This window comes from Syngnathus leptorhynchus, chromosome 9, assembly GCF_054491065.1.
Source record: "Syngnathus leptorhynchus isolate UIUO chromosome 9, UIUO_Slep, whole genome shotgun sequence".
In the NCBI taxonomy this organism is placed as follows: domain Eukaryota; kingdom Metazoa; phylum Chordata; class Actinopteri; order Syngnathiformes; family Syngnathidae; genus Syngnathus; species Syngnathus leptorhynchus.
The window spans coordinates 5632728-5652227 of record NC_141203.1 but is presented as its reverse complement, the minus strand read 5'-3'; the positions used below and the strand labels follow the sequence as shown (position 1 = coordinate 5652227).

The window sequence follows — 19500 nt, the reverse complement described above, 5'->3', positions numbered from 1 at the left end:
GTCCCAAGTGTGTCTGCACTTGCTTTGCTCCAGCTTTGCAGCCAATATAGAAGCCGGTGTGCCCCACTTTGCCTGACCTTTGAACCCCAAATGTGGGGCGGTTACATCGGACGTGAGATTATTTCAACCGCACCTGCTCTCACTGTCGTGTCCCCCCCTGCCTCTGCAAATAGATCCTGTTGCCACCCGGGTTACATAATTGCCTGTGTTGTTGAGGGGTTGATTCCTGTATGGTTATTTGTGTATGCGTGCGTATGTGCGCATGTGTGTGTAAGCATCCCACCTGTCACTGTGGTGTTACATGCATTGTGTTACTCTGGGCCATTAAAGTGATGTAATGAAAGGTGGGACAAAAAGAGAAAGTAGCAAGCCACAAGCCGTTTTATTAGGTACACCTGCACTCACAAATGAGGTCCACCACTGTGCCAAAACAATCTGGCTTTTGCAATGACGATAAAGGTCGATATCGTTCGAGATTTTATTTCATTGTTTTTGTGGTTTGCAGTTATTGAGACCTCTTTCTAGTATTTTGTTTAGCTAGATCTCCATAGCTAAGCATTCTGGGATGCTTGGGAAAGGTGTGTTGTTTTCTGTACTCCTTGCATATATTTGACCATATTCATTTATATAGATATGTAATTTATATATTAGAAAATATTAGAAATAAAGAGAGGAACCATAATATTTAAAGAATCAGACTTTAATATAATCTCTGGCAGGTATTAGCTGTATTAAATACATAATATTGCTTTCCAGTTTTTTAAACTTTCTTTTAACCAATGTAATCATACCATTTAATATTAATTATTTACATGTTGTACAAAAATATATTTCACAAAAATGAGCAATACATTTACAATATGAAGCTTTATAAAATTACAAATATATTTCTTTTACAACAAAAAAAACCTGTCCCGTTGTAGTTTTTCAACTGAAACAACGATGCAGTAATAATTTTAGTTATGGTAATAATATTCCAGTGTGTATCAAATATCCAGTCCCACCTACTTAAAAATGTTCATAATCACATGACCGGCAAGTGTTCCAACTCTGATGCTAATTCGGATGAGTCCTTTCGGTGCCACTCGTCAGGTGTCGTGGAATAGATGAACGTCTTCTAGACCGCAAGACAACCTGGAGCCGCTGAGCAACTGTATCCTGTTGGAGTGTGTTTCAGTAAGGGGGGGGGGCAGGTGCAGCTTGGTGGTGGGGGAGATCGGTTAAGGGGGGTGCAGACGCCTTCTCGGTCTCTCTTTCATGGCTATGATCCAGCCAGTCACCCACGTTACATGCCTGAGAGCGTACAAGAAAAGACAGACCTGATTAGACTCCTTGGGTCCAGCAGCTTTTTCTAAACGTAGCGTTTTACTGGCGAGGGCCTCGTAAACACCCGTGGCCCCCGTAAACATGACATCCACGCTGACTAACAGGGGCCTGGCCGCCTGCCCGCCTGCCTTCCTGCCGGCCTGCCCTTAGCACCCCACCCAACGAAAGTCCAGCACGAGCTGTGAAAGAGCAACATTGAGCAAAGCAAACAGACAACTCATTCTTGCCTCCTCCTTAAGTTGTCGGACGCACATTCCTAATGCACTAATGCAAGTCGTGACAATCACAAACCTTCAGTCAAACAGTCGAAAGGAGCCCCTTCCTAGCTAGCCTGTCACGTCACACTTCATGCAAGGGTGATCCTCAAAATCACAGCAATCCGGTAAAATTAACGCATCAGAGCCGTAACAGAAAGTCGGCTATCGTGTCTTTTACGCTGAATCTCACAAAGTGGGTTATTGCTCCGACCGTGTGCACTTCTCCTACAGTGACATGGTATTGGACGAATGGATTATCCATCCATTTTCTGAACCGCTTTGTCCCCACGGGGGTTGCGGGCGTGCTGGAGCCTATCCCAGCCGTCATCGGGCAGTAGGCAGGGGACACCCTGAACTGATTGCCAGCCAATTGCAGGCCACACAGAGACGAACAACCATTCGCACTCGCACTCACACTCACACCTAGGGACAATTTGGAGTGCTCAATCGGCCTACCAAGCATGTTTTTTGGAATGTGGGAGGAAACCGGAGTGCCCGGAGAAAACCCACGCAGACACGGGGAGAACATGCAAACCACACAGGGAGGGCCGGAGGTGGAATCGAAGCCGCACCCTCCTAACTGTGAGGCGGACGTGCTCCACCGAGCCGCCTCGAATGGATTATATTTTATGAATTGTGTGCACCATTTTGACCATATCACCATTCTGCCATAACACAAACTAGATCTGAGTTTAGCTTTCAGAACTGATATGGATTCTAACGCTTGATGGGCACCAGGGGATGTGTGACGCCACTGCTAATTAGCATTGCTAATGGTCAATCTTGATAATAAAGTGGTGCTTACTCTCTAATGTCTTGTCCAGGTCGGCGATGAAGTCCTCCAGTTCTTTGGTGTCACCCAGTTTGGCTGCGAAGAAAACACATCCAATAGTTTGGATACAGTCCAGAAAAATGGAAAGTGGGAAATTTGCCATGTTTTTTTTTAATTACTAGTACGCTTATTATTATTATATTGCAGCTTTGGCAATAAAATCACCCTTTAAACCTTAAACTTCCAACTTCCCAGCAGACTTGAATGCAGCATGAAGAGCATGCACTCACCTTTTGGTGACATCAGTGACGGCAAGGGTGAGGTGATGCTTGCCGGAGACATGGCGGTGGGCGAGTGAAGCCTTTCGTCACTCAAGCTGAAGCTATTTCTGTTGAGCGAGTCGGCGCCTAGGTAGGAAACACACAAAAATACACACGGTCCTGTTAGATGAAACAAACGTAGGCCTGTCAATCAACTGTGTGTGAGTTGAACAAACAGGAGACACTTTCACACACACATACACGTACGCTAAACATACAATTTTTGGTTTGTGTTGGGATCCCAAACACAGCACTGCTTCAAACATGGGAATGTGCTTCAAATAAATCTGAACTGTTTTCGGCACACTAAAAATATTTTACGTAAAATTATATCCAGCATATATATATTTTTTTAAATACCCATGTGTGGTATCTTGTGTTCCTCTCCGAACGCTTAAAGTTAAAGTCTCACATGTTGCCACAAAACCACGTAAAAGGACTTTGGGCAGAACTTAAAGCCACCCACACTTGTGGCCCTCAAGTGTATTGAAGTTATCATCCACCAGTGCTTTCTTATTTACTCGCCTTAACTTCTAAATAAATAAATATTTACCTTATGGGAATATGTGAACGGAAAGACAGTTGTGTGACACAACATACATACCAAACATGGACATTTAAGCCCAAAGACTGCAAAATATGTTAACTGAACGAGTCAGTTTACTGAAAATCGAGGACGTTGCAATATCTGGCATGGCGATGATATAGTGCTGTCAGAAATGTGTGTACCCCTCCATTTTATTTTGATATTCTAGTACACATTCTAAGCGCTTCCGACTCACCCCCAACACACGCACACACCCATGCCAAGATTCTCTCCCTGACAGTGATGCTTACTATAGTGTGTAACGCTTGTCAACATCCATTTCCCTTTCTGCTTCATGTTTATCCTCATTGCATGATAACTGGAGCCCATTCCAGCTGAATTTGGGCAGGAGGCAGGGTACACCACGAACTGGTGGCCAGCCAATCACAGGGCGCTTACAGATAAACAACTGTTCAAATCCCACACAATCACAGTTAGAATTTGCAAACTCCACATGGGAAGGCTTGCATTCAAACCCCGTAACGTCAAAAGTGTGAGCTAAACGTGTTCACTGTACCAGAATTTATATGCATTGTATAAATAATCCATCAATCCAAACATTTTGAAGATTATTTTCATTAGGTTCAGAGATGAGCTGGAAGTAAACTTTTATGTATGCCAAATGATCAAAATGGGTATGTATTAGTTAGAGTTGAAAAAATATTATTTTTTTCCACAAATTCTCTATATGAAGCTATGGAATGAAAGTCCACCACTTTAGTTTTCAACTCACTCTCGGTGTCACTGATGCCGCTGTCACTGACGCTGGCGCTACTCCGCCTCTTGGCGATGCGCAGGTGCTCGTCGTAGCGAAAGTGACGCTTCTCCATCGGGGACGTAAAGTCCTCGATCACAGCGTCAAACTCGCACAGCACATCGTCCAGGTCGTCCACGTCCACCACCAGCTTGGCTGCGCGTAACAGGGAAATATTAGAGTATGCGTGCGTAAAATGGAACAGCATCGTTTGGCATTTGGCATTTACCTTTGCGCGCCAGTTTTGGAGACTTCATGGTTCTCTTTCGAATATCCAGTGCGTGTGTCAGGGAGTTTTACGTGCGTCCTCTCAACTCCAACTCTAACTCAAGCCTGTGGTGCTCCTCTTTCCTGAAGTTCTTGTACTCGCCGTACCGAAGTACGCGCTCTGGTTTTTGAAGAGCGCAGCAGGGCAGGGGCGGGGTCATTACGTGCGTGCGTGCGCGCGTGTGTTTGTGTGTGTCACACGGCTGAAGTTACACTTCACTGACGTCTTCCTCATAAAAAAAAAAAGTGTTAGTAAACAAGTTGTGTGTCGCCATATTTATTTATACTCGTCAACTTGTCACTGTGCAGGGTTTCAAGCCAACAGGCTTCACAGTATTGGGTTGACTATACCTATTCCATATTAGAATGAGTAACTACAGCCTCACAAAAACTTCCACTGTTAATAATGAAACACTTTGTAAGTAGGCTACTGAATATAATTTTGACCCTTTAAGGACAATAATCAAATTGTGGGCCAGATCCGACCAGTCTCTTCATTTTAGTATGTGATGTACTAAAGCAAATAAAGTGTGTGTATGTCAAGATTTTTACTCAATGTTTATGTTCATTATCGAGACAGAAAATACACAGAAATAGCAAGAACTATTTATGATGTGCAAATATGAATTTCCCCTCAATATGCTCATTTAACAAATTGAACAGTAGTGGTATAGTACAGCGCATCCCTGCTATTCATGAGGAATAGGGACTAGATCCAATCGTGGAAAAGGAAGAATCTGTGTATAATTAATGCCTTTTAAAATGCGTTGAAATAACAAATGTAGATTTATTTTTAAACCCCCAAATTAATTTTAAAAAAATGCAGTTGCTATTATGTGATTTCCCCCCTTCCCTCCTGTATGTGCACGTACGTATTTCAGTCATTGTTGTTATCACAAAGATTTTTCGGCACATTGTTTTTGGCGGTTCATCAGGCTTCTCCATTTGTTCAGCTAAAGCAAAACAAAACAGTCAAATCTTTGGTCACTGGGCAACTTGCTCTACTAACTGAGCTAAAACCACCGAGCAAGCCCAACATGCTGCCGTTTCCCTGCTGGTGATACCAGCGTAACCAGCTGGTCACAGCGATCACCAATTCCTGGATGGGCCCCAGCAACATGCTGGCCCTGTTGCGTGGTTGTGGCTCAGTTCATATAACAGGTTGTCCTGTGAACAGAGGTTCAGCTATTCGAATCTTGGCTGCACAATGCAGGCCTGGTCATGTGAAATTAGCGTCATCTAGTGGTCATTAGTAGTACCACAGATTTAGGAACATAGGGCTCATTGGTTAGGTTACAAGGTATTCATGTGTCCCCACCCAGTGGGACTGTACTTGTGACCTTTCAGTTTAAGGGTCAAGTCCTTACAATTGGAGTGTTACATTTTGAGCATTTTATTTACATCCGTTAACAGATGCAGGTGATATGTTGAAATAACGCTAAGATGTGTGACCCCAGTTCTGTCATTCCAATTCTGTAGTGTAACCCTGGTGGGATGGAAATAATCCTGAAATAAGAGTGCCCACCACCTTTAAAATTGAGCAGTTCTCAATAAACCTCCAAGCTGAAACTTTTGCATTTCCAGCGCCCGCTCCAATGCTATCAGCATTTGGATAAACACGCTGTGTGTTTGCAGCTGGACTGTTGGCTCTGAGGGGACCTGGGGGTCTTTCCTACCGATGAGTCTTAACAGCAGAGGTGCTAATAATCACACCTCCGAGGCCCCCATGAGAAGATGTCAATATTCTGGCAATCATGGTTTCTCATTTTGCATTATGATTTAAACAATGTTGAAATGTATTTTCTTAAAAAGCCATTATCACGACCTACATTATTTAAATGTATATTCGTGGATGAATAAAATGTATATGTTGTATCATATATGTATGTAAATTGTGTCAAAAATAGACAGTAAAAAAGGTAAATAGACAAACAGTGAAACAGATTTTAATTCACAGTAATATTTTGTAATCTAAATACCAATTCACAAATGTACATTTTGAAATACATCCATCCATCCATTTTCTAAACCGCTTAGTCCCCACGGGGGTCGCGGGCGTGCTGGAGCCTATCCCAGCCGTCATCGGGCAGTAGGCGGGGGACACCCTGAAATTTAAAATTTTGAAATACAAGAATGTTAAAAGAATAATATCCGTCTGCATAATTAACAGATAATCGTAGAACAGTACACACATAGTAAAACCATAAAAGGGCAATACGATACACAGCCAAAACATCAAAGTGTCAAATCAACATTCCATCCACGTCAAGATTTCTTTATGTATATTTGCATCTAAAATAGGACATAAATGAGCCACATTCGAAACCCACACTAGTGTTGGTCATTTTGTAATATTGCCTGTGAGCTAGTGAGACAGGAAACAGAATGACAAAAGAAAACAACTGGCAAAGAAAAAGGTATTGTCGAATAAATGTGCTAAATATTATATTATATAAGAAGTATTACTTACTGCTTGTATTAAGAGTGTGTTGGGCAAGTTTTCTACGTACGCATTTTATCATACTGTGGATGGTATGATGAACAGTGACTCTGCAACCAAGTTTTCACTGTTTTATAGGTTGACTAGGCAACTGCTAGTACATGGAAAAATAAAAATGTGGTGATTAACCATAGAATTAAGCACATTAAGACTCCATTGGTACAATATGTGTGACGTAAGTGATGGCTCAGTAGGCATCTTACCACTTGTGATATACATCATGTTCAATAAGTGACAAGTGCATGTAAGTCGTACTAAAATAGTAAGGCTTTAAATATTTAATTTGTTTGGGTAAGTTCACCATGAAAGGATTGATCAATTTACCACCTAATACGTTTTTTTTTACGTTATAAAGACGATTACTGTATTTTTACAGAAGTAACCTGGCAACCCAGCTGTCAGATGTGTAAATGTGTCAGACAGTGTAAATACTGTAAATTGGATGGATGGATGGATGGATGGATGGATGGATGGATGGATGGATGGATGGATGGATGGATGGATGGATGGAGGGAGGGATGGACGGACGGACGGACGGACGGACGGACGGACGGACGGATGAATGTCCTGCGTGTGATCGGTGATGTCACTCAAAGTTGCAGCCCAACAGCTCTACCCGCAGTGTGATAGAACCTATCCACGTTCTGGGGATGATTCGGATGAAGCGAGAAAATATGGGTGGGTAGATGAAATTCTTGACGTGTTCATTGTTGTTTGTGTTCCCAAAGAAAATCTGGATTTGGACAAAACAGTGTTGAAGAGATGGGTTAGAATCCAATAGATTGTTCATCCACCACCACTAAAAGTACCTTAGCTGGTCCGTCGTCATCCTCGGTGTAGTCGTGCCAGTGGATTCCATTGTCACTGTACCTTAGAGTGTACGAGGTGACATACATCTCTTTCCCCAGAGACTTGGCTCCTTGAGTGACAATCCCTGTTATCTTCATGACCTCCGGCAGCTCCACCTGAAGCCACTGCTTTATGTTTCTGTTCTGCACGAACAAAAACAGAGCAAGTATCACTATTTGGGGTCCTTGTGGTGATGGAATTTTAGATGTCCCTTACATTTGCTTGCCATGCATTGACAGCTCCTTGCGTGTTCAGGCGAGCAAAAAAAGGACTCCAATCTCCAAAGTACCAGTTGGAGTTCACAGAGCTTGCTGTGATACGATGATCCTCGATCAGTCTGTTCTCCATCCCTAGAGGGACTGAGCAGCCTGACCAAATGGCAGTAGACCGTAAAGACCTCATTCTGAAGTATCTAAAATCCGGGCATGTTTTAAAATCTTACCATCGAGCTCACAGCCGTAATACTCCATGCGCACCGTGGCCGTGTTGAACCAACGCACAGGGTGGAGCCGAATGAACCGTGCGATCACCGGTGGGGAAAAGGTGTTGGATTTTGTTACATAGGCCTCGTGGTTCCCAGTAAACACCTAAGTGATACCACAATGTTAAGAGACACTTTTCGCTTCCCTTTTTGATGCACTGTGAGCATGACATCATGTTGAAGTATCGGTTAGTGTAATGTTTCAAATCCTTCCAACCTTTATTGGGGATTTGCTATCTCCCTTGTAGAGGATCCATCCCCTGCGGTCATTGCTGTAGGATATGGAGTAATTGGTGACAAATTGGGATTTAAAGAGCTGCTTGGCTCCTTGTGTGGCCACCTGGCTGATCACCACGGGACGCTGAAAGTCCACCTATTGTCCAGTAAAGGATAGACAAGTATCAGATGGGATCTACAGTTGCGTGTATCGGATCCCTTTGGGTATACCTGAATAAAATCGTTGCTCTGGTCTGTGCTCCATGCGTTGTATTTGCCTTTATTGTTCAATCTGGCAAGATGTGGCTCCCAATATCCTTACAAGTTGGAGATAGTATTTGAGATTCTGTCTTACTTTGTATTTCTGACTGCTGTAGATCGGTTGTGCTGCGACTACCTCGAGTGTTGTTGGCTGTGATCTGCTCATCTTTCACACTGCCTGATTCCAAGCCCAAGGGGTGGAAGCAGTCTTAGAGAACACATGCAAGAACCACATCACAATCTAGTAAAATAATTCAATGTACTAGAGGGAGGTTGGTTTTATTGAGTAGTTCATACCGTTATCAAGGACTAAGAAGAGTGTCTGCATCCCTCTCTGCTGGTTGAAGCCAATTTCTGTCTCCAGCTGCCAAAGGCCAGGCTTGGATGCATTCATCTCCAGGGTAGCAAAACTACCTGAACATGGCAGTTAGCATTCAACTTCGCTTTGCTAGAAAGATGTTTGTTTACCAGGAAGCAGCGGATAAACTGCGTGTCTGTTGCTGGTAGTCGTCGTATGGAGGAATGTCTGTCCGTGGAAGTGGATGCTCTGGAAGTCTTTGGGAGAGCCCATGTTGATCAGGTGCCACCGGATGAGCTGGTTGGTATACATCCTCAGGCCCTTAAGGCTATATATGACACCATTGATGGCTGTAGAAACATCATACATAGACATTTCATCAATATTCCCATTGAATTTACATCAATCTGAGTATTGACTTGTTGGACCCAAGGATCATATCGCAGGATTTTTTTATTACAATGGAACTTGAAGCTCTCGTGGAGGGTAGGGTCCAGAACTCTTCGTCTTTTACGTATTTCAAGGTTCTCCTCATAGTACCAGCTCTGCGACTCATCAAAAGTCATGAAGAGCAACGCAAACTCCCTCGTGTTTGTCACATCATTTAAAGTGCCCTCTGGACACACCAGCAAAGGTCCAATCAAGCCAGAATGTATGTCCTTTTCCTAAAAAGAAATACATGTTAAAAACATCCTCATGCTCGTCGTTCATTCATCCATCCATTTTTCCCCTGGGATCAATAAAGTATCTGTCTCTCTCTCTGTCTGTCTGTCGGTCCGTCCATCCGTCCATCCATCCATCCATCCATCCATCCATCCATCCATCCATCCATCCATCCATCCATCCATCCATCCATCCATCCGTCCATCCATCCACACTAAAGTACTCACAGGATTTACACCGGAATGATAGGTCCAAGTTCTACAGTGTGGCTCATCAGGACTATGGGCAGGCTTTCTGGGGACCGTCCAAATGTATGTGAAGTTACCATTGGGTGGAACTTCATTGTCATCTCTGTACCAAGGCTTGGAGCTATCTTCATAGGACAGACCTTCTGTCCACTTTGTATAGGCAACCCCTTTCGGGTGTAAAGAGAACGGACGATTGGCTTTGTTTTTGAATACCACCTACAGATAGAATTGTCGGATATTAGACAATAAACAGCTTGAAAAGACAACAACAGCCACAGGGCCTTTATCTTACCATGATGCTTTGTCCATACTCAGCCTTGATGACAGGCCCCAGGATACCAAGATGCTGTTCCTTCTCACCTCGGATTTCAGGAGTTCTGAACAATCCATCTGTGTAACCTCGGAATACTACTTTCTTGAACTTTGTGTTTCGGCTGTTTTGGTGGGATTTTTCCTGCCTTCTGTTGAAATAGATTTATATCATTTGACACTTTCATCAAAGGTTTGCTACAAGCTCTGAGCCTACCTCTGTCCAATGCCAGCATAGTCCCACTCAACCTCCTCTGCAGCAATAAAGTACATCTTGAAATTCGGCCCTGAGTGTTTTAAGTAGTATTTAGCGGTCTCTTGTATGTTGAAGTTCTTAATGTCTTGATGACCGCTGTAGGGGTCTTTGTAGTTTACATACTCATATTCGTCTTCTTTCAAATCGTGCTTGTCTGAAGATAAATGGTCAGGCTCATCTCCTGGAACATAAAACTCATAGTCGCTGAAATCTGGCCGGGGCATACCGATTACCACAGGCAAGTTAATGAGCTCCTCCACATCTAAGATGACTTGTGATGAAGCAGGACGTGACCCCCTTGGGGTCAGCTCAGGGTTGAATCCACGAGGAGAGAGGGGTAAACCGCTTGTGACCTCGGGCTTGTATACTTTCCTTTTTCTCGTTTTCATACCTTGGCCCTTCTGTGGCCGCTGTTGGACATTGACCCTCTTTAACTTGGTTTTCTTTTTGGGTGTTGGGGTTTCTTTGATGTATTTCACCAAATGGTCTGGAATATCCGTTGGTACCTTTTTGTGAGTTCCGTCATAAGTCCAGTTGTGACTATCTGTTCTCACTGAGGTGGTTTTAATCACTTCCGTGTGGTTTTGTTTGAGGTAGATAAACACTTCCTCACTGCTTGCTGAACCATTGAAATCATCTGATCTTTGAGCATTGATGGGCTGTGAGACACTTGAGGTCTCAGTTTTATTCAAGAGAGATGTACATTTTGACTGCTGAAGAACAGACTTGGGGCTCCCTGTTGAGTTGTATTTTGTTGAATTCATCAAAGTACCATACTCAAGGGCATTAGTTGCATTAGCTCTGTGGACAGTATCAACTACAGTCCTGTTCTGGTTACCCAAGGTTGTAATGTTGCTCGGGCCAGAGTAGGGTTCTTCTTTGGATTTTTCCTCCAGGCAGTTAGCGGTCAGATTGTCACTGGTTAAGGTTTGATTCAAATCTTCAGCTTCTAATGCTGACCTTGCAAATGTTGTCTCAGTATGATTGGTCACTTTGTTTGATATGTTCCCAAACTTAAATGAAGCTGTTGTGTTTAAAAGTGTGGCATTATCCGTCCTAGAAGTGCTTTGATTATCAAGACTTGAAGCTGACCCAGAAGCACTGCTCTTTGGGCCTGTGTCTTGTGTCATGCTACCGTATATTGGATTTTTTGTCCGGATTGTTAATTTTCCATCCGGCACATCAACTGCATCATAGTCAAGGAATGTCAAGTCAAGCTTCTCCACACTATCCACGGAAGCTTGATTCTTCAATGACCTGAGACCTAACTCACTGGCAAACATCTCTGTGTAGTCATCAGTCGCCGTTGTGCTTGGGGCAGGCTCTTTTGGCTTCTTCATTTCCTCTTCCTCCTTTTTTTTTAATTCATTCTGAGTCGGGGGCTTCCACACATCAAATTCCATCTTTCCTGGCTCGTCATAGTCAGTGTACTCATAGTGGTGATCGCGGAAGCACTCAACATCCTGAAACTTTAAGCGCATTCCTTTGGTTGTCTCATGGGAATCCAGCGACACCAGAAGCCAAACACCTGATAGAAAAAAGATAGGAAACAGATTCAGTCTAAATGTCTGTATGAATTTATAGTTATTGCTAACCGACCAATGTTTTCCATCCTCATTGTAATGGTATCGCCAGTCATGGGGTAGAGGCTGAGGATGTCTTCCTTGCGGTTGTGTAGTTCAAATGAGTGGCCGTAGACGGTTGCTGTCTGAATATAGTCTTGTGCGCCAATGCTAGACACATGCCACGTTGCCACTTCACCGTTGCAGAAGCCCAAGAGTGGCCCACTCTCGTACACATACCCATTGATAGCTGTTGGAACATGAATGTCAATCAACTAACAATAATATCTTGTAAATTTACAGCTTGCCGTACTGTCCATGACATTGGACTTGTAAAAGTTGGGGTCTTCCTTGTGGACTCGGGATCGATCACAGAAATGCCGAATGTTGTCATCCAGGTACCAGCTTTTGTTCTCATCGAACACAGCAAACATGGCGTGTTGCTCCTTGTCTGATTTGACCTGTTAGACACCAAACAATTGTCAGCAGTTTCTTTTTCAAATTTGCAAAGTCTTACAAATGTAGTGAATCAAGCAGTACAGTTCTGTTGGGTTTTGAAGGATGGTTTGGAATGGTACTTTCTGATCTGGGTTTGTTCTTTGCATTCAAGCAGCATAGAGCCAAGGAGTTGAATCCAAATCATGTTGTTAATGGAACCACCTGGAAATGGACCTTACCATTTTGTTAGAAGTACCCAAAGAAACCAATGCACACGTTGGGAGAACCTGTCAACACCACTCAGAGACCTCATTAGATGTTGGTTGTTGAAGCTGGTATCCACTTAGAGAAGATTTTCAAGATCTAGTGACCTAGACTCTAGTGAATTTAGCTCCACTGTACAACTGGGACAAAGAATGTGTTGCCCAAAATTCGAAAAAAGGTGTTAAATTCAGCCTCTGCTCCTCGGGGATTGGTTCATGCAAAGAATACATTTTACTGTTCTGTGACAAGTGATTTGTAAGATTTTTGATGAAACTTGGCCTGGACTTGAAATTTTACCTGCACATTCCTGACATTAAGCGACTGGCTCTTGCAGATGAGGAGAGGTCCAATCAGACCTGAGGCTATGTCACGTGGCGTGTTCACGGCACTGTGGTACATCCGTGTCAGACACCTGGAGTCTCCTTTTAAAGGTCCGTCCTCCTCAGCCACTTCCCAAATGTATGTATGTGTTTCTCCAGGCTGGACTGCATGCGTCTTGTTGCCTGGTAAACATTGACATGTATCACTTAATTGTTTGTGTGACAGTTCTTTCAGAAATGTTTTACATTAACTTTGCGGGAAAACACAGTACCTCCTTCGGGGTAGTTCACGCCTTCCTCTGACTTTGCGATTGTCAGTCCATGTGGATAGATGCTGTACGGTCTGGAAGCCATGTTCTTGAATACAATCTATTCAAGGGGGATTTTGGTGAACTATAAGTTGAATTGACATGGTCTTCCTGCTGGAATGTGGGTTTACCTTGATGACATCTCTGACTTGAGCTCTTATTACTGGACCCAAGATGCCAAGCTCACTTTTTCTCTGCTTATTCTCTATTCGTTCTGTGAAGGACTCATTGTACAGTGTGTACACGACTTTCTTGTACTTCCTGCCAATGCGGGTTGAGGACTGCTGCAGGTACTGGAACTTGTAGCTCCTACATAAAAAAAATGAGGAGACATACCGTATCTTTCGGACTTTTCTTGTCACTCCAAATCATTAAATCCATCGATCGTCTTTTATGTAAACAACGCCGCGTGTGCGCTACGCCGCTGGCGTCAGACTCGTCGTCAGTTGCAGTTCAAATTATTCCACAGGCCCATATAATTATAAACAACAATTTTATCAATCTCTGTCACTCCAAGTCATTAAATCCCATGATCAAATCCTTTGTCCTTTATGTAAACAACGCTGCGTGTGCGCCGCGCCGCTGTCATCAGTTGCAGTTCAAATGACAGTAATCCCTTGCTACATCGCGGTTTGTTTATCGCGGTTTCACTACATCGCGGATTTTTGAATTTTGAAAATTTGTGAAAAATTTCACATATAAGTCATTCCCGAGTATAAGTCGCCCCCCACAGCCAAACTATGAAAAAATACGCAATTTATAGTCTGAAAAATACGGAATTTCTAAGTAAAGGTTTCTTCATTATAACGGTGGAACTTCCAATACAGCATGATACAGCGTATTGTTTTTTAACATATGCCATATTCATAAATATGTAAAACACAATAAAAGTTTAAAAAAAAAAAAACTCGGGATTTCTTTTGCACTGATGCTGACGTCTCATTGCAATGAATGTGTGCACTTACTTTATGCAGGAAAGACTTGTAGTGTTTATTCTATATTCTTCTTTTGACTGTATACTGAATCGGTCAAGCACGTATAATGAATTATTAACGCTGATGTCTTACTTGTCAATATATTCGGGCATATCGGGCGAGTAGTCCCAGATGACCTCTTCGGCAGCGATGTAGTATAGCCACACCCTGCTTTCGCGTCTTTGTGCAAGGGTCATCCTCCGCTGTGGTGCTTTGATGCCCTCACACGTTGTCACATCCAAGAAGGCGTGCATGCCCTCTGCAATGCGTTTATTTGTCAATCCAACGTCATCTAAAAAATACTGATGCTAATGTGTATATTAACCTTCAATGTGCTTGAGCACATGCGACGATAACATCCAACGGCCTATGTGCACAGGCACCATGCTGGCGGTGGTAGAGGAAGCGCTGATGAGGCCCAGGGACGACACCTTGTGCCGCATGTGCTGCAGCACCTGCCCGGTGATGTGCACCGAGAACAGCTCTGGCTGAGAGCTCATGGCCAGCAGGTAAAGGCTCACAGAGGAATACGCGCAAACGCTCAAACCTGCAAACAGTTTTATGCTGATTTACACAACACTGTACGGAAATGTATCTACAAAGCCTAAATGATTTTGAGTCGAATTCTAGAATTCAAGAAATATATGCCTCAAAACAAATCAGGGACTCCTGCTCAGTAGGCATTTAAAGCAGTGGTGTCCAAAGTACTGCCAGGAGCACATCGATCTGGCTTTCAATTGGCCTACTTCATATTCAAAAAGTAAAATCAAAAATCAAAATGGAATGAGGTTCATAAACTAGATGTATGAATGGATTTCACACTAATCCATTTTCTATATTTTTTTTAAAGATTAATAAATAACTGATATGAATCAATATTTTGATTTTAAAAAATCAGATATCACTCTTAAACTTTCATGTTGCCTCTGATAAAACAGAGATGAGATTTAGACAGTAATTTTCCTAATTACATACATAATTGCTCAGTATGTGTTAACCAATAGCCTCTAGACAGTAGTGTGAAGAAGCCGGGCCCATTGAGGCCGTGGCCATCCACATTTGATTCAGTATGATACGGCTGTAACCTTTTTCACATTTTTTTTAAATAAATACAACTAATATAAAAACTCTCTGAAGCTTGGACTGACCAAGTTAATTAAATTCAAACAACCAACAAATCCTGTTTTGTCCCCAAACAATTTGGATTGTGTTGAATTTTACTTCCTCACTAAATCATCTACAGGTCTTGCACTTGTCAGGTTTGAATATCATAAGTGAAATCCTCCCATTCTTCGTAGTTATGATTACCTCCACTAAGGAATTTCCTCTTGACAGTTATTGGTGTGAGCTTGTTCATAGCAGTACAGTATCTTATTTCTCGTGGGATTAGAACCAGTATGTCTTACCAGGGAGTACTCCCTTGGTATAGCCATTAATGGTGTAGTGGACATGGTCTAAGGAGTGGTCCTTTGGCTTATAGATGCTTTCTCGCTCATCAAAGACCCCAAAGAGTAGGACCAGCTCTCGTTTGACGCCAGCCTGCATCACTGACTCATCCAAGCTGCCTGCAACGACAAAGTCATCCATATGGTATTTGCACTCCAAAAGTCAAATGTTCCCACAATCTCACCATTCTTGCAGATGAGCAATGCGCCAATGAGGCCGGAGTTGAAGTCCTCCACCAAATTTATATGGGAAATGTATGAATAGGTGAGGCAGGTTGGGTCATCAGGCTTGGGCGAAACATCGGGTGTCACCTCCCAGTTGTATACATGCTCGCTGCCCGGTTTCACCACATCATCCTCCTTTTCTTTCTGAGACGTGTTGTCAAAGTACTGCGCTCCTGCAACAACATCACATCACACCAATCAGTTTCAAAGCGTATTGAGGGGAGTGTTCAATATTCTCATTCAACTCTATATTTAATTAAATACATTACAAAGACAAGATATTTATTGTTAATTCTAATTAGTGGATTTTTCTGGTCAAATAACCCACATATAATAATAATAATAATAATAATAATAGTAATAATAATAATAATAATGAGGACAATAATAATAATTATTATTTTATTTACTTACTCACTCCCTTATTTATTTATTTATTTATTTCATTGGTCAGTTAGTTAGTTCGTTCGTTAGTTGTTTATTTCTGTTTTGAATATATTAAATAGGTAGCTAAGGTTGAATCAGTGCATGTTTGATACAGCGTTACAATAACAGTATCACAAGAACTCAAGTGATATTGAATTATATCTTCCCAAGATGTTGTTTGCTTGTTTTAGCTCCCTCCTCGCGGCAACATTTTAGCCAATTTTCTGTCTGGCTTCATGTCTCATTAATTTCCTTCCTAGTGGCAGTTAGTTAAGTCTGCCTCATGTTGGACTTCAGTACTGCCTCGTCTAAACATCTGCCTGCGCGGGTTAATATTTTAAAACAAGACAAACAACCTTGTTTGTTGTGCTGTTTAACTTTGTGTGCTTTTTGGAACTACGACTTGCATCATGATCAACACACACACAAACCCAAGCATGCACGCGCACACGCGCATGCCATAGTGGTCCACCACAATCTGGTTCAACAGGAACTCACCCTCGGAGTTCTTCCCGTAAGCAATGCCGTGTGGGTGAAGGCTATGCGGTTGTGACGCCATGTTTCGGAAAGTGACCACGAGGATTTCGTTCTGCTCGGCCCTCAGCGTGGGTCCGAGCAAACCTGCGGGCATGGAAAAATATACATAAAATATACATAAAAATTCCTCCCAACCAATTTATGGTTTTCCTGCAGAATAATTGCTGACTCAGTTGACAGCATTGTTTCCATTCCGGGCCCTGAAGAGCCACACAAATTCAAATACTTGAAAAAATTCTTGAAAATATTGGATGCAACAATCTAACTTATCTATTATAATATATAGTTAATGTATATCATGTTCCAATGTCAATGCTACAACCCTTTGGTTTACTCAACTCAATTTTATGTTTTGAGCAATGACCCCAGCAACATAAAAACAGACTGTTCAAATAAATGAATGACATTAAAACAGTAAACACAATGAAACACGAAAACAATGCAGAGCTTCAAGCCGAGTTGAAAGAATCGAGCCGGGCATTATAAAGATATTTGAAGCATGTGGGAGGGGTAAAACCATAATAATAATAACAACAATGAAGTTGTAAAATGTTGTAATTTGAGTAGTTGCTCAGTATATTTTTCCTATTGTTTGCAGGACATATTTACCTCCCACATAATAATGTTCTTGTATACTATGGTCGTCCAAAACGACATGACACAAGCACATTTTCATATGCGTTACCTAATGAGGGATCATGAACCTTTGGCTGTGTGAATCCTTTCTCAAACTCCCGGAAAACCACTTTCTTGTATGTGGGATTGAATCTGAAGAATAGTACAAAACAAAGCAAAAAACAACCTCAGTGAGAAAAAGCCATGCTGTCCGCATGTGTTGTATCAACAAAAGATATGCAATCAGCGACATTGACAGCAATGATATTTAAGCAGGACAGACTGTATTCTTTTCATCACTTACAGTCGTCCTTACAAGATTCTGTACCAGACTACACAAAAGTTGATGATGAGTAAATCAATTTAATTTATACTGTATTAAGACAGATGATTACAAATACAATGGAGTCACACACATACTATTTACAAATGGACTAGAATACTCTGTAGATTCCAATTGCTCAAAGATCAAGCAGAACCATCATTATGAAGGAAATCCCATGAGATTTTACTCAGCATCTAAAGTACACTAGCAGAGGATTTCTTTAAACAATTTTAATTTGAATATTTCAACAAATTTCACAAGAGCCCCAATTATTTTTATATTTCCTTTGTCAATTTGTCAAAAATGTATTGATATTTGTTTTTCCTCTCTAGCTTTTTTTAAAATAAAAGATGAAAGCTCACATAAAGAGATGCATATGCAACACAAGTGCTGCACCCGGTGAAGTCTCTTAACAAGTGTGTTTTGTTTTTATTTGTTTTTTTTGTCGTGTTTTTGTGATGTTACCACAGGAGGGTAACAGTGACGTGTGATAACAACCATAGAACAGGAGCTTTCAAAATAGGTTCTTGCAAAACGGCACTAGGTGAATCATGTGTCTGGCTAATGGTGAGTAGTTTTATTTGATTATCATTATATATATTTTTTTACAGAGGTTAACTTTCTGTTAGATTCATGACAATTAGTATTTAAAGCTATTTGGTGAGTAAAGTTATTACAACAGGAACAATTGGAGATTATTATTTTTTTATGCAAAAAAATTGCCAACCAACATTACGGAACACGTGTCCTCCACTTTGGATGCCGCATTGCAATAATTAACAATGTCATTGTGAATTGGGAAAAGTTGTTAGCACACCTACCTGTGTGTGTCATTGCCATTGTAATTCCAGTCTATCTCCACAGCAGCGATGTAGTAGTGCCTTCTCCTGGTTTGGTCCTGCTGGTTGGCTCCCACTTGGACAGAGCAGGAGGCCAGTAGACCCAGCAGGAGGACGGGAAAGAGACCTTGATCTCCAGTCCAGATACAAAGCCTCATATCTGAGTGTGATACTCCCAATAGTGAGTCTGCTCTGTTCTAAAACTATTCAAGCATGAGGCTGAGTATGTGCGTGAGTGAGAGTGTGTGACACAAGAGTCCACCGGGATCTTTATCTCTCCCTGATGCATACACACAGCAGGGCAATGAACTATGTATATTTATTCTCTCCTCTAATTTAAGCCTTGGGTGCACTCCAGTGACACATACAATGCATGTGTTTTTACATGTAACCCTCGACTATATACCTACATTTATTTATTTATTGTAGTTAAAGAAGAGAAAAAGACGTTTGAATGAATAAGGAAAATTAGCCTTATATACTGTCCTGTATATTTAAAATTATTCTTTTGGCACACCCAAACCATTGAGTAGATAAAAATGAAAAAGTGTTTTCCCCCATTTTATATTATTCATATTTTTGTTAGCAGCAGTATTATTGTGTGAAGGCTGTGGCCTTCACACATGTTTTTCTAGACCATTCACTTCATTATTGTGTGAATTGTTATTCTTATTGTTATCTGCGATTGCGTGGCAATCAGTTCAGGGTGTTTTCCCGTCTACTGCCCGATGACGTCTGGGATAGGCTCCAGCATGCCCACGACCCCCTAGGCCCTACGGCATAGGGACAAGCGGTACAGATAATGGATGGACGGATGGATTATTATTTTTCTATTTTATTCCTCACATATTTTGGGCAT

General features: G+C 41.9%; 2 protein-coding genes across 2 annotated transcripts; both read right to left on the bottom strand.

Moving 5' to 3' along the window:
• Positions 1-684: 684 nt before the first annotated feature.
• rgcc (regulator of cell cycle) lies at positions 685-4386 on the bottom strand. Its single transcript, XM_085920579.1, has 5 exons — positions 4245-4386; positions 3995-4171; positions 2646-2762; positions 2389-2451; positions 685-1293 (listed from the first exon to the last, which is right to left on the bottom strand). Exons 1-5 carry the CDS (start codon positions 4270-4272, stop codon positions 1286-1288), a joined length of 393 nt encoding a protein of 130 aa, XP_085776705.1. The 5' UTR covers positions 4273-4386; the 3' UTR covers positions 685-1285.
• A 1826-nt stretch (positions 4387-6212) lies between these two features.
• On the bottom strand, positions 6213-18883 carry f5 (coagulation factor V). Its single transcript, XM_085920429.1, has 25 exons — positions 18624-18883; positions 17548-17630; positions 16824-16946; positions 15860-16072; positions 15636-15794; positions 14555-14776; positions 14323-14488; positions 13387-13564; positions 13220-13316; positions 12925-13130; positions 12239-12386; positions 11963-12175; positions 10325-11891; positions 10091-10259; positions 9778-10014; positions 9348-9552; positions 9058-9237; positions 8887-9003; positions 8726-8797; positions 8560-8645; positions 8330-8485; positions 8074-8218; positions 7848-7999; positions 7592-7774; positions 6213-7515 (listed from the first exon to the last, which is right to left on the bottom strand). Exons 1-25 carry the CDS (start codon positions 18797-18799, stop codon positions 7369-7371), a joined length of 5400 nt encoding a protein of 1799 aa, XP_085776555.1. The 5' UTR covers positions 18800-18883; the 3' UTR covers positions 6213-7368.
• Between the last annotated feature and the right edge of the window lie 617 nt (positions 18884-19500).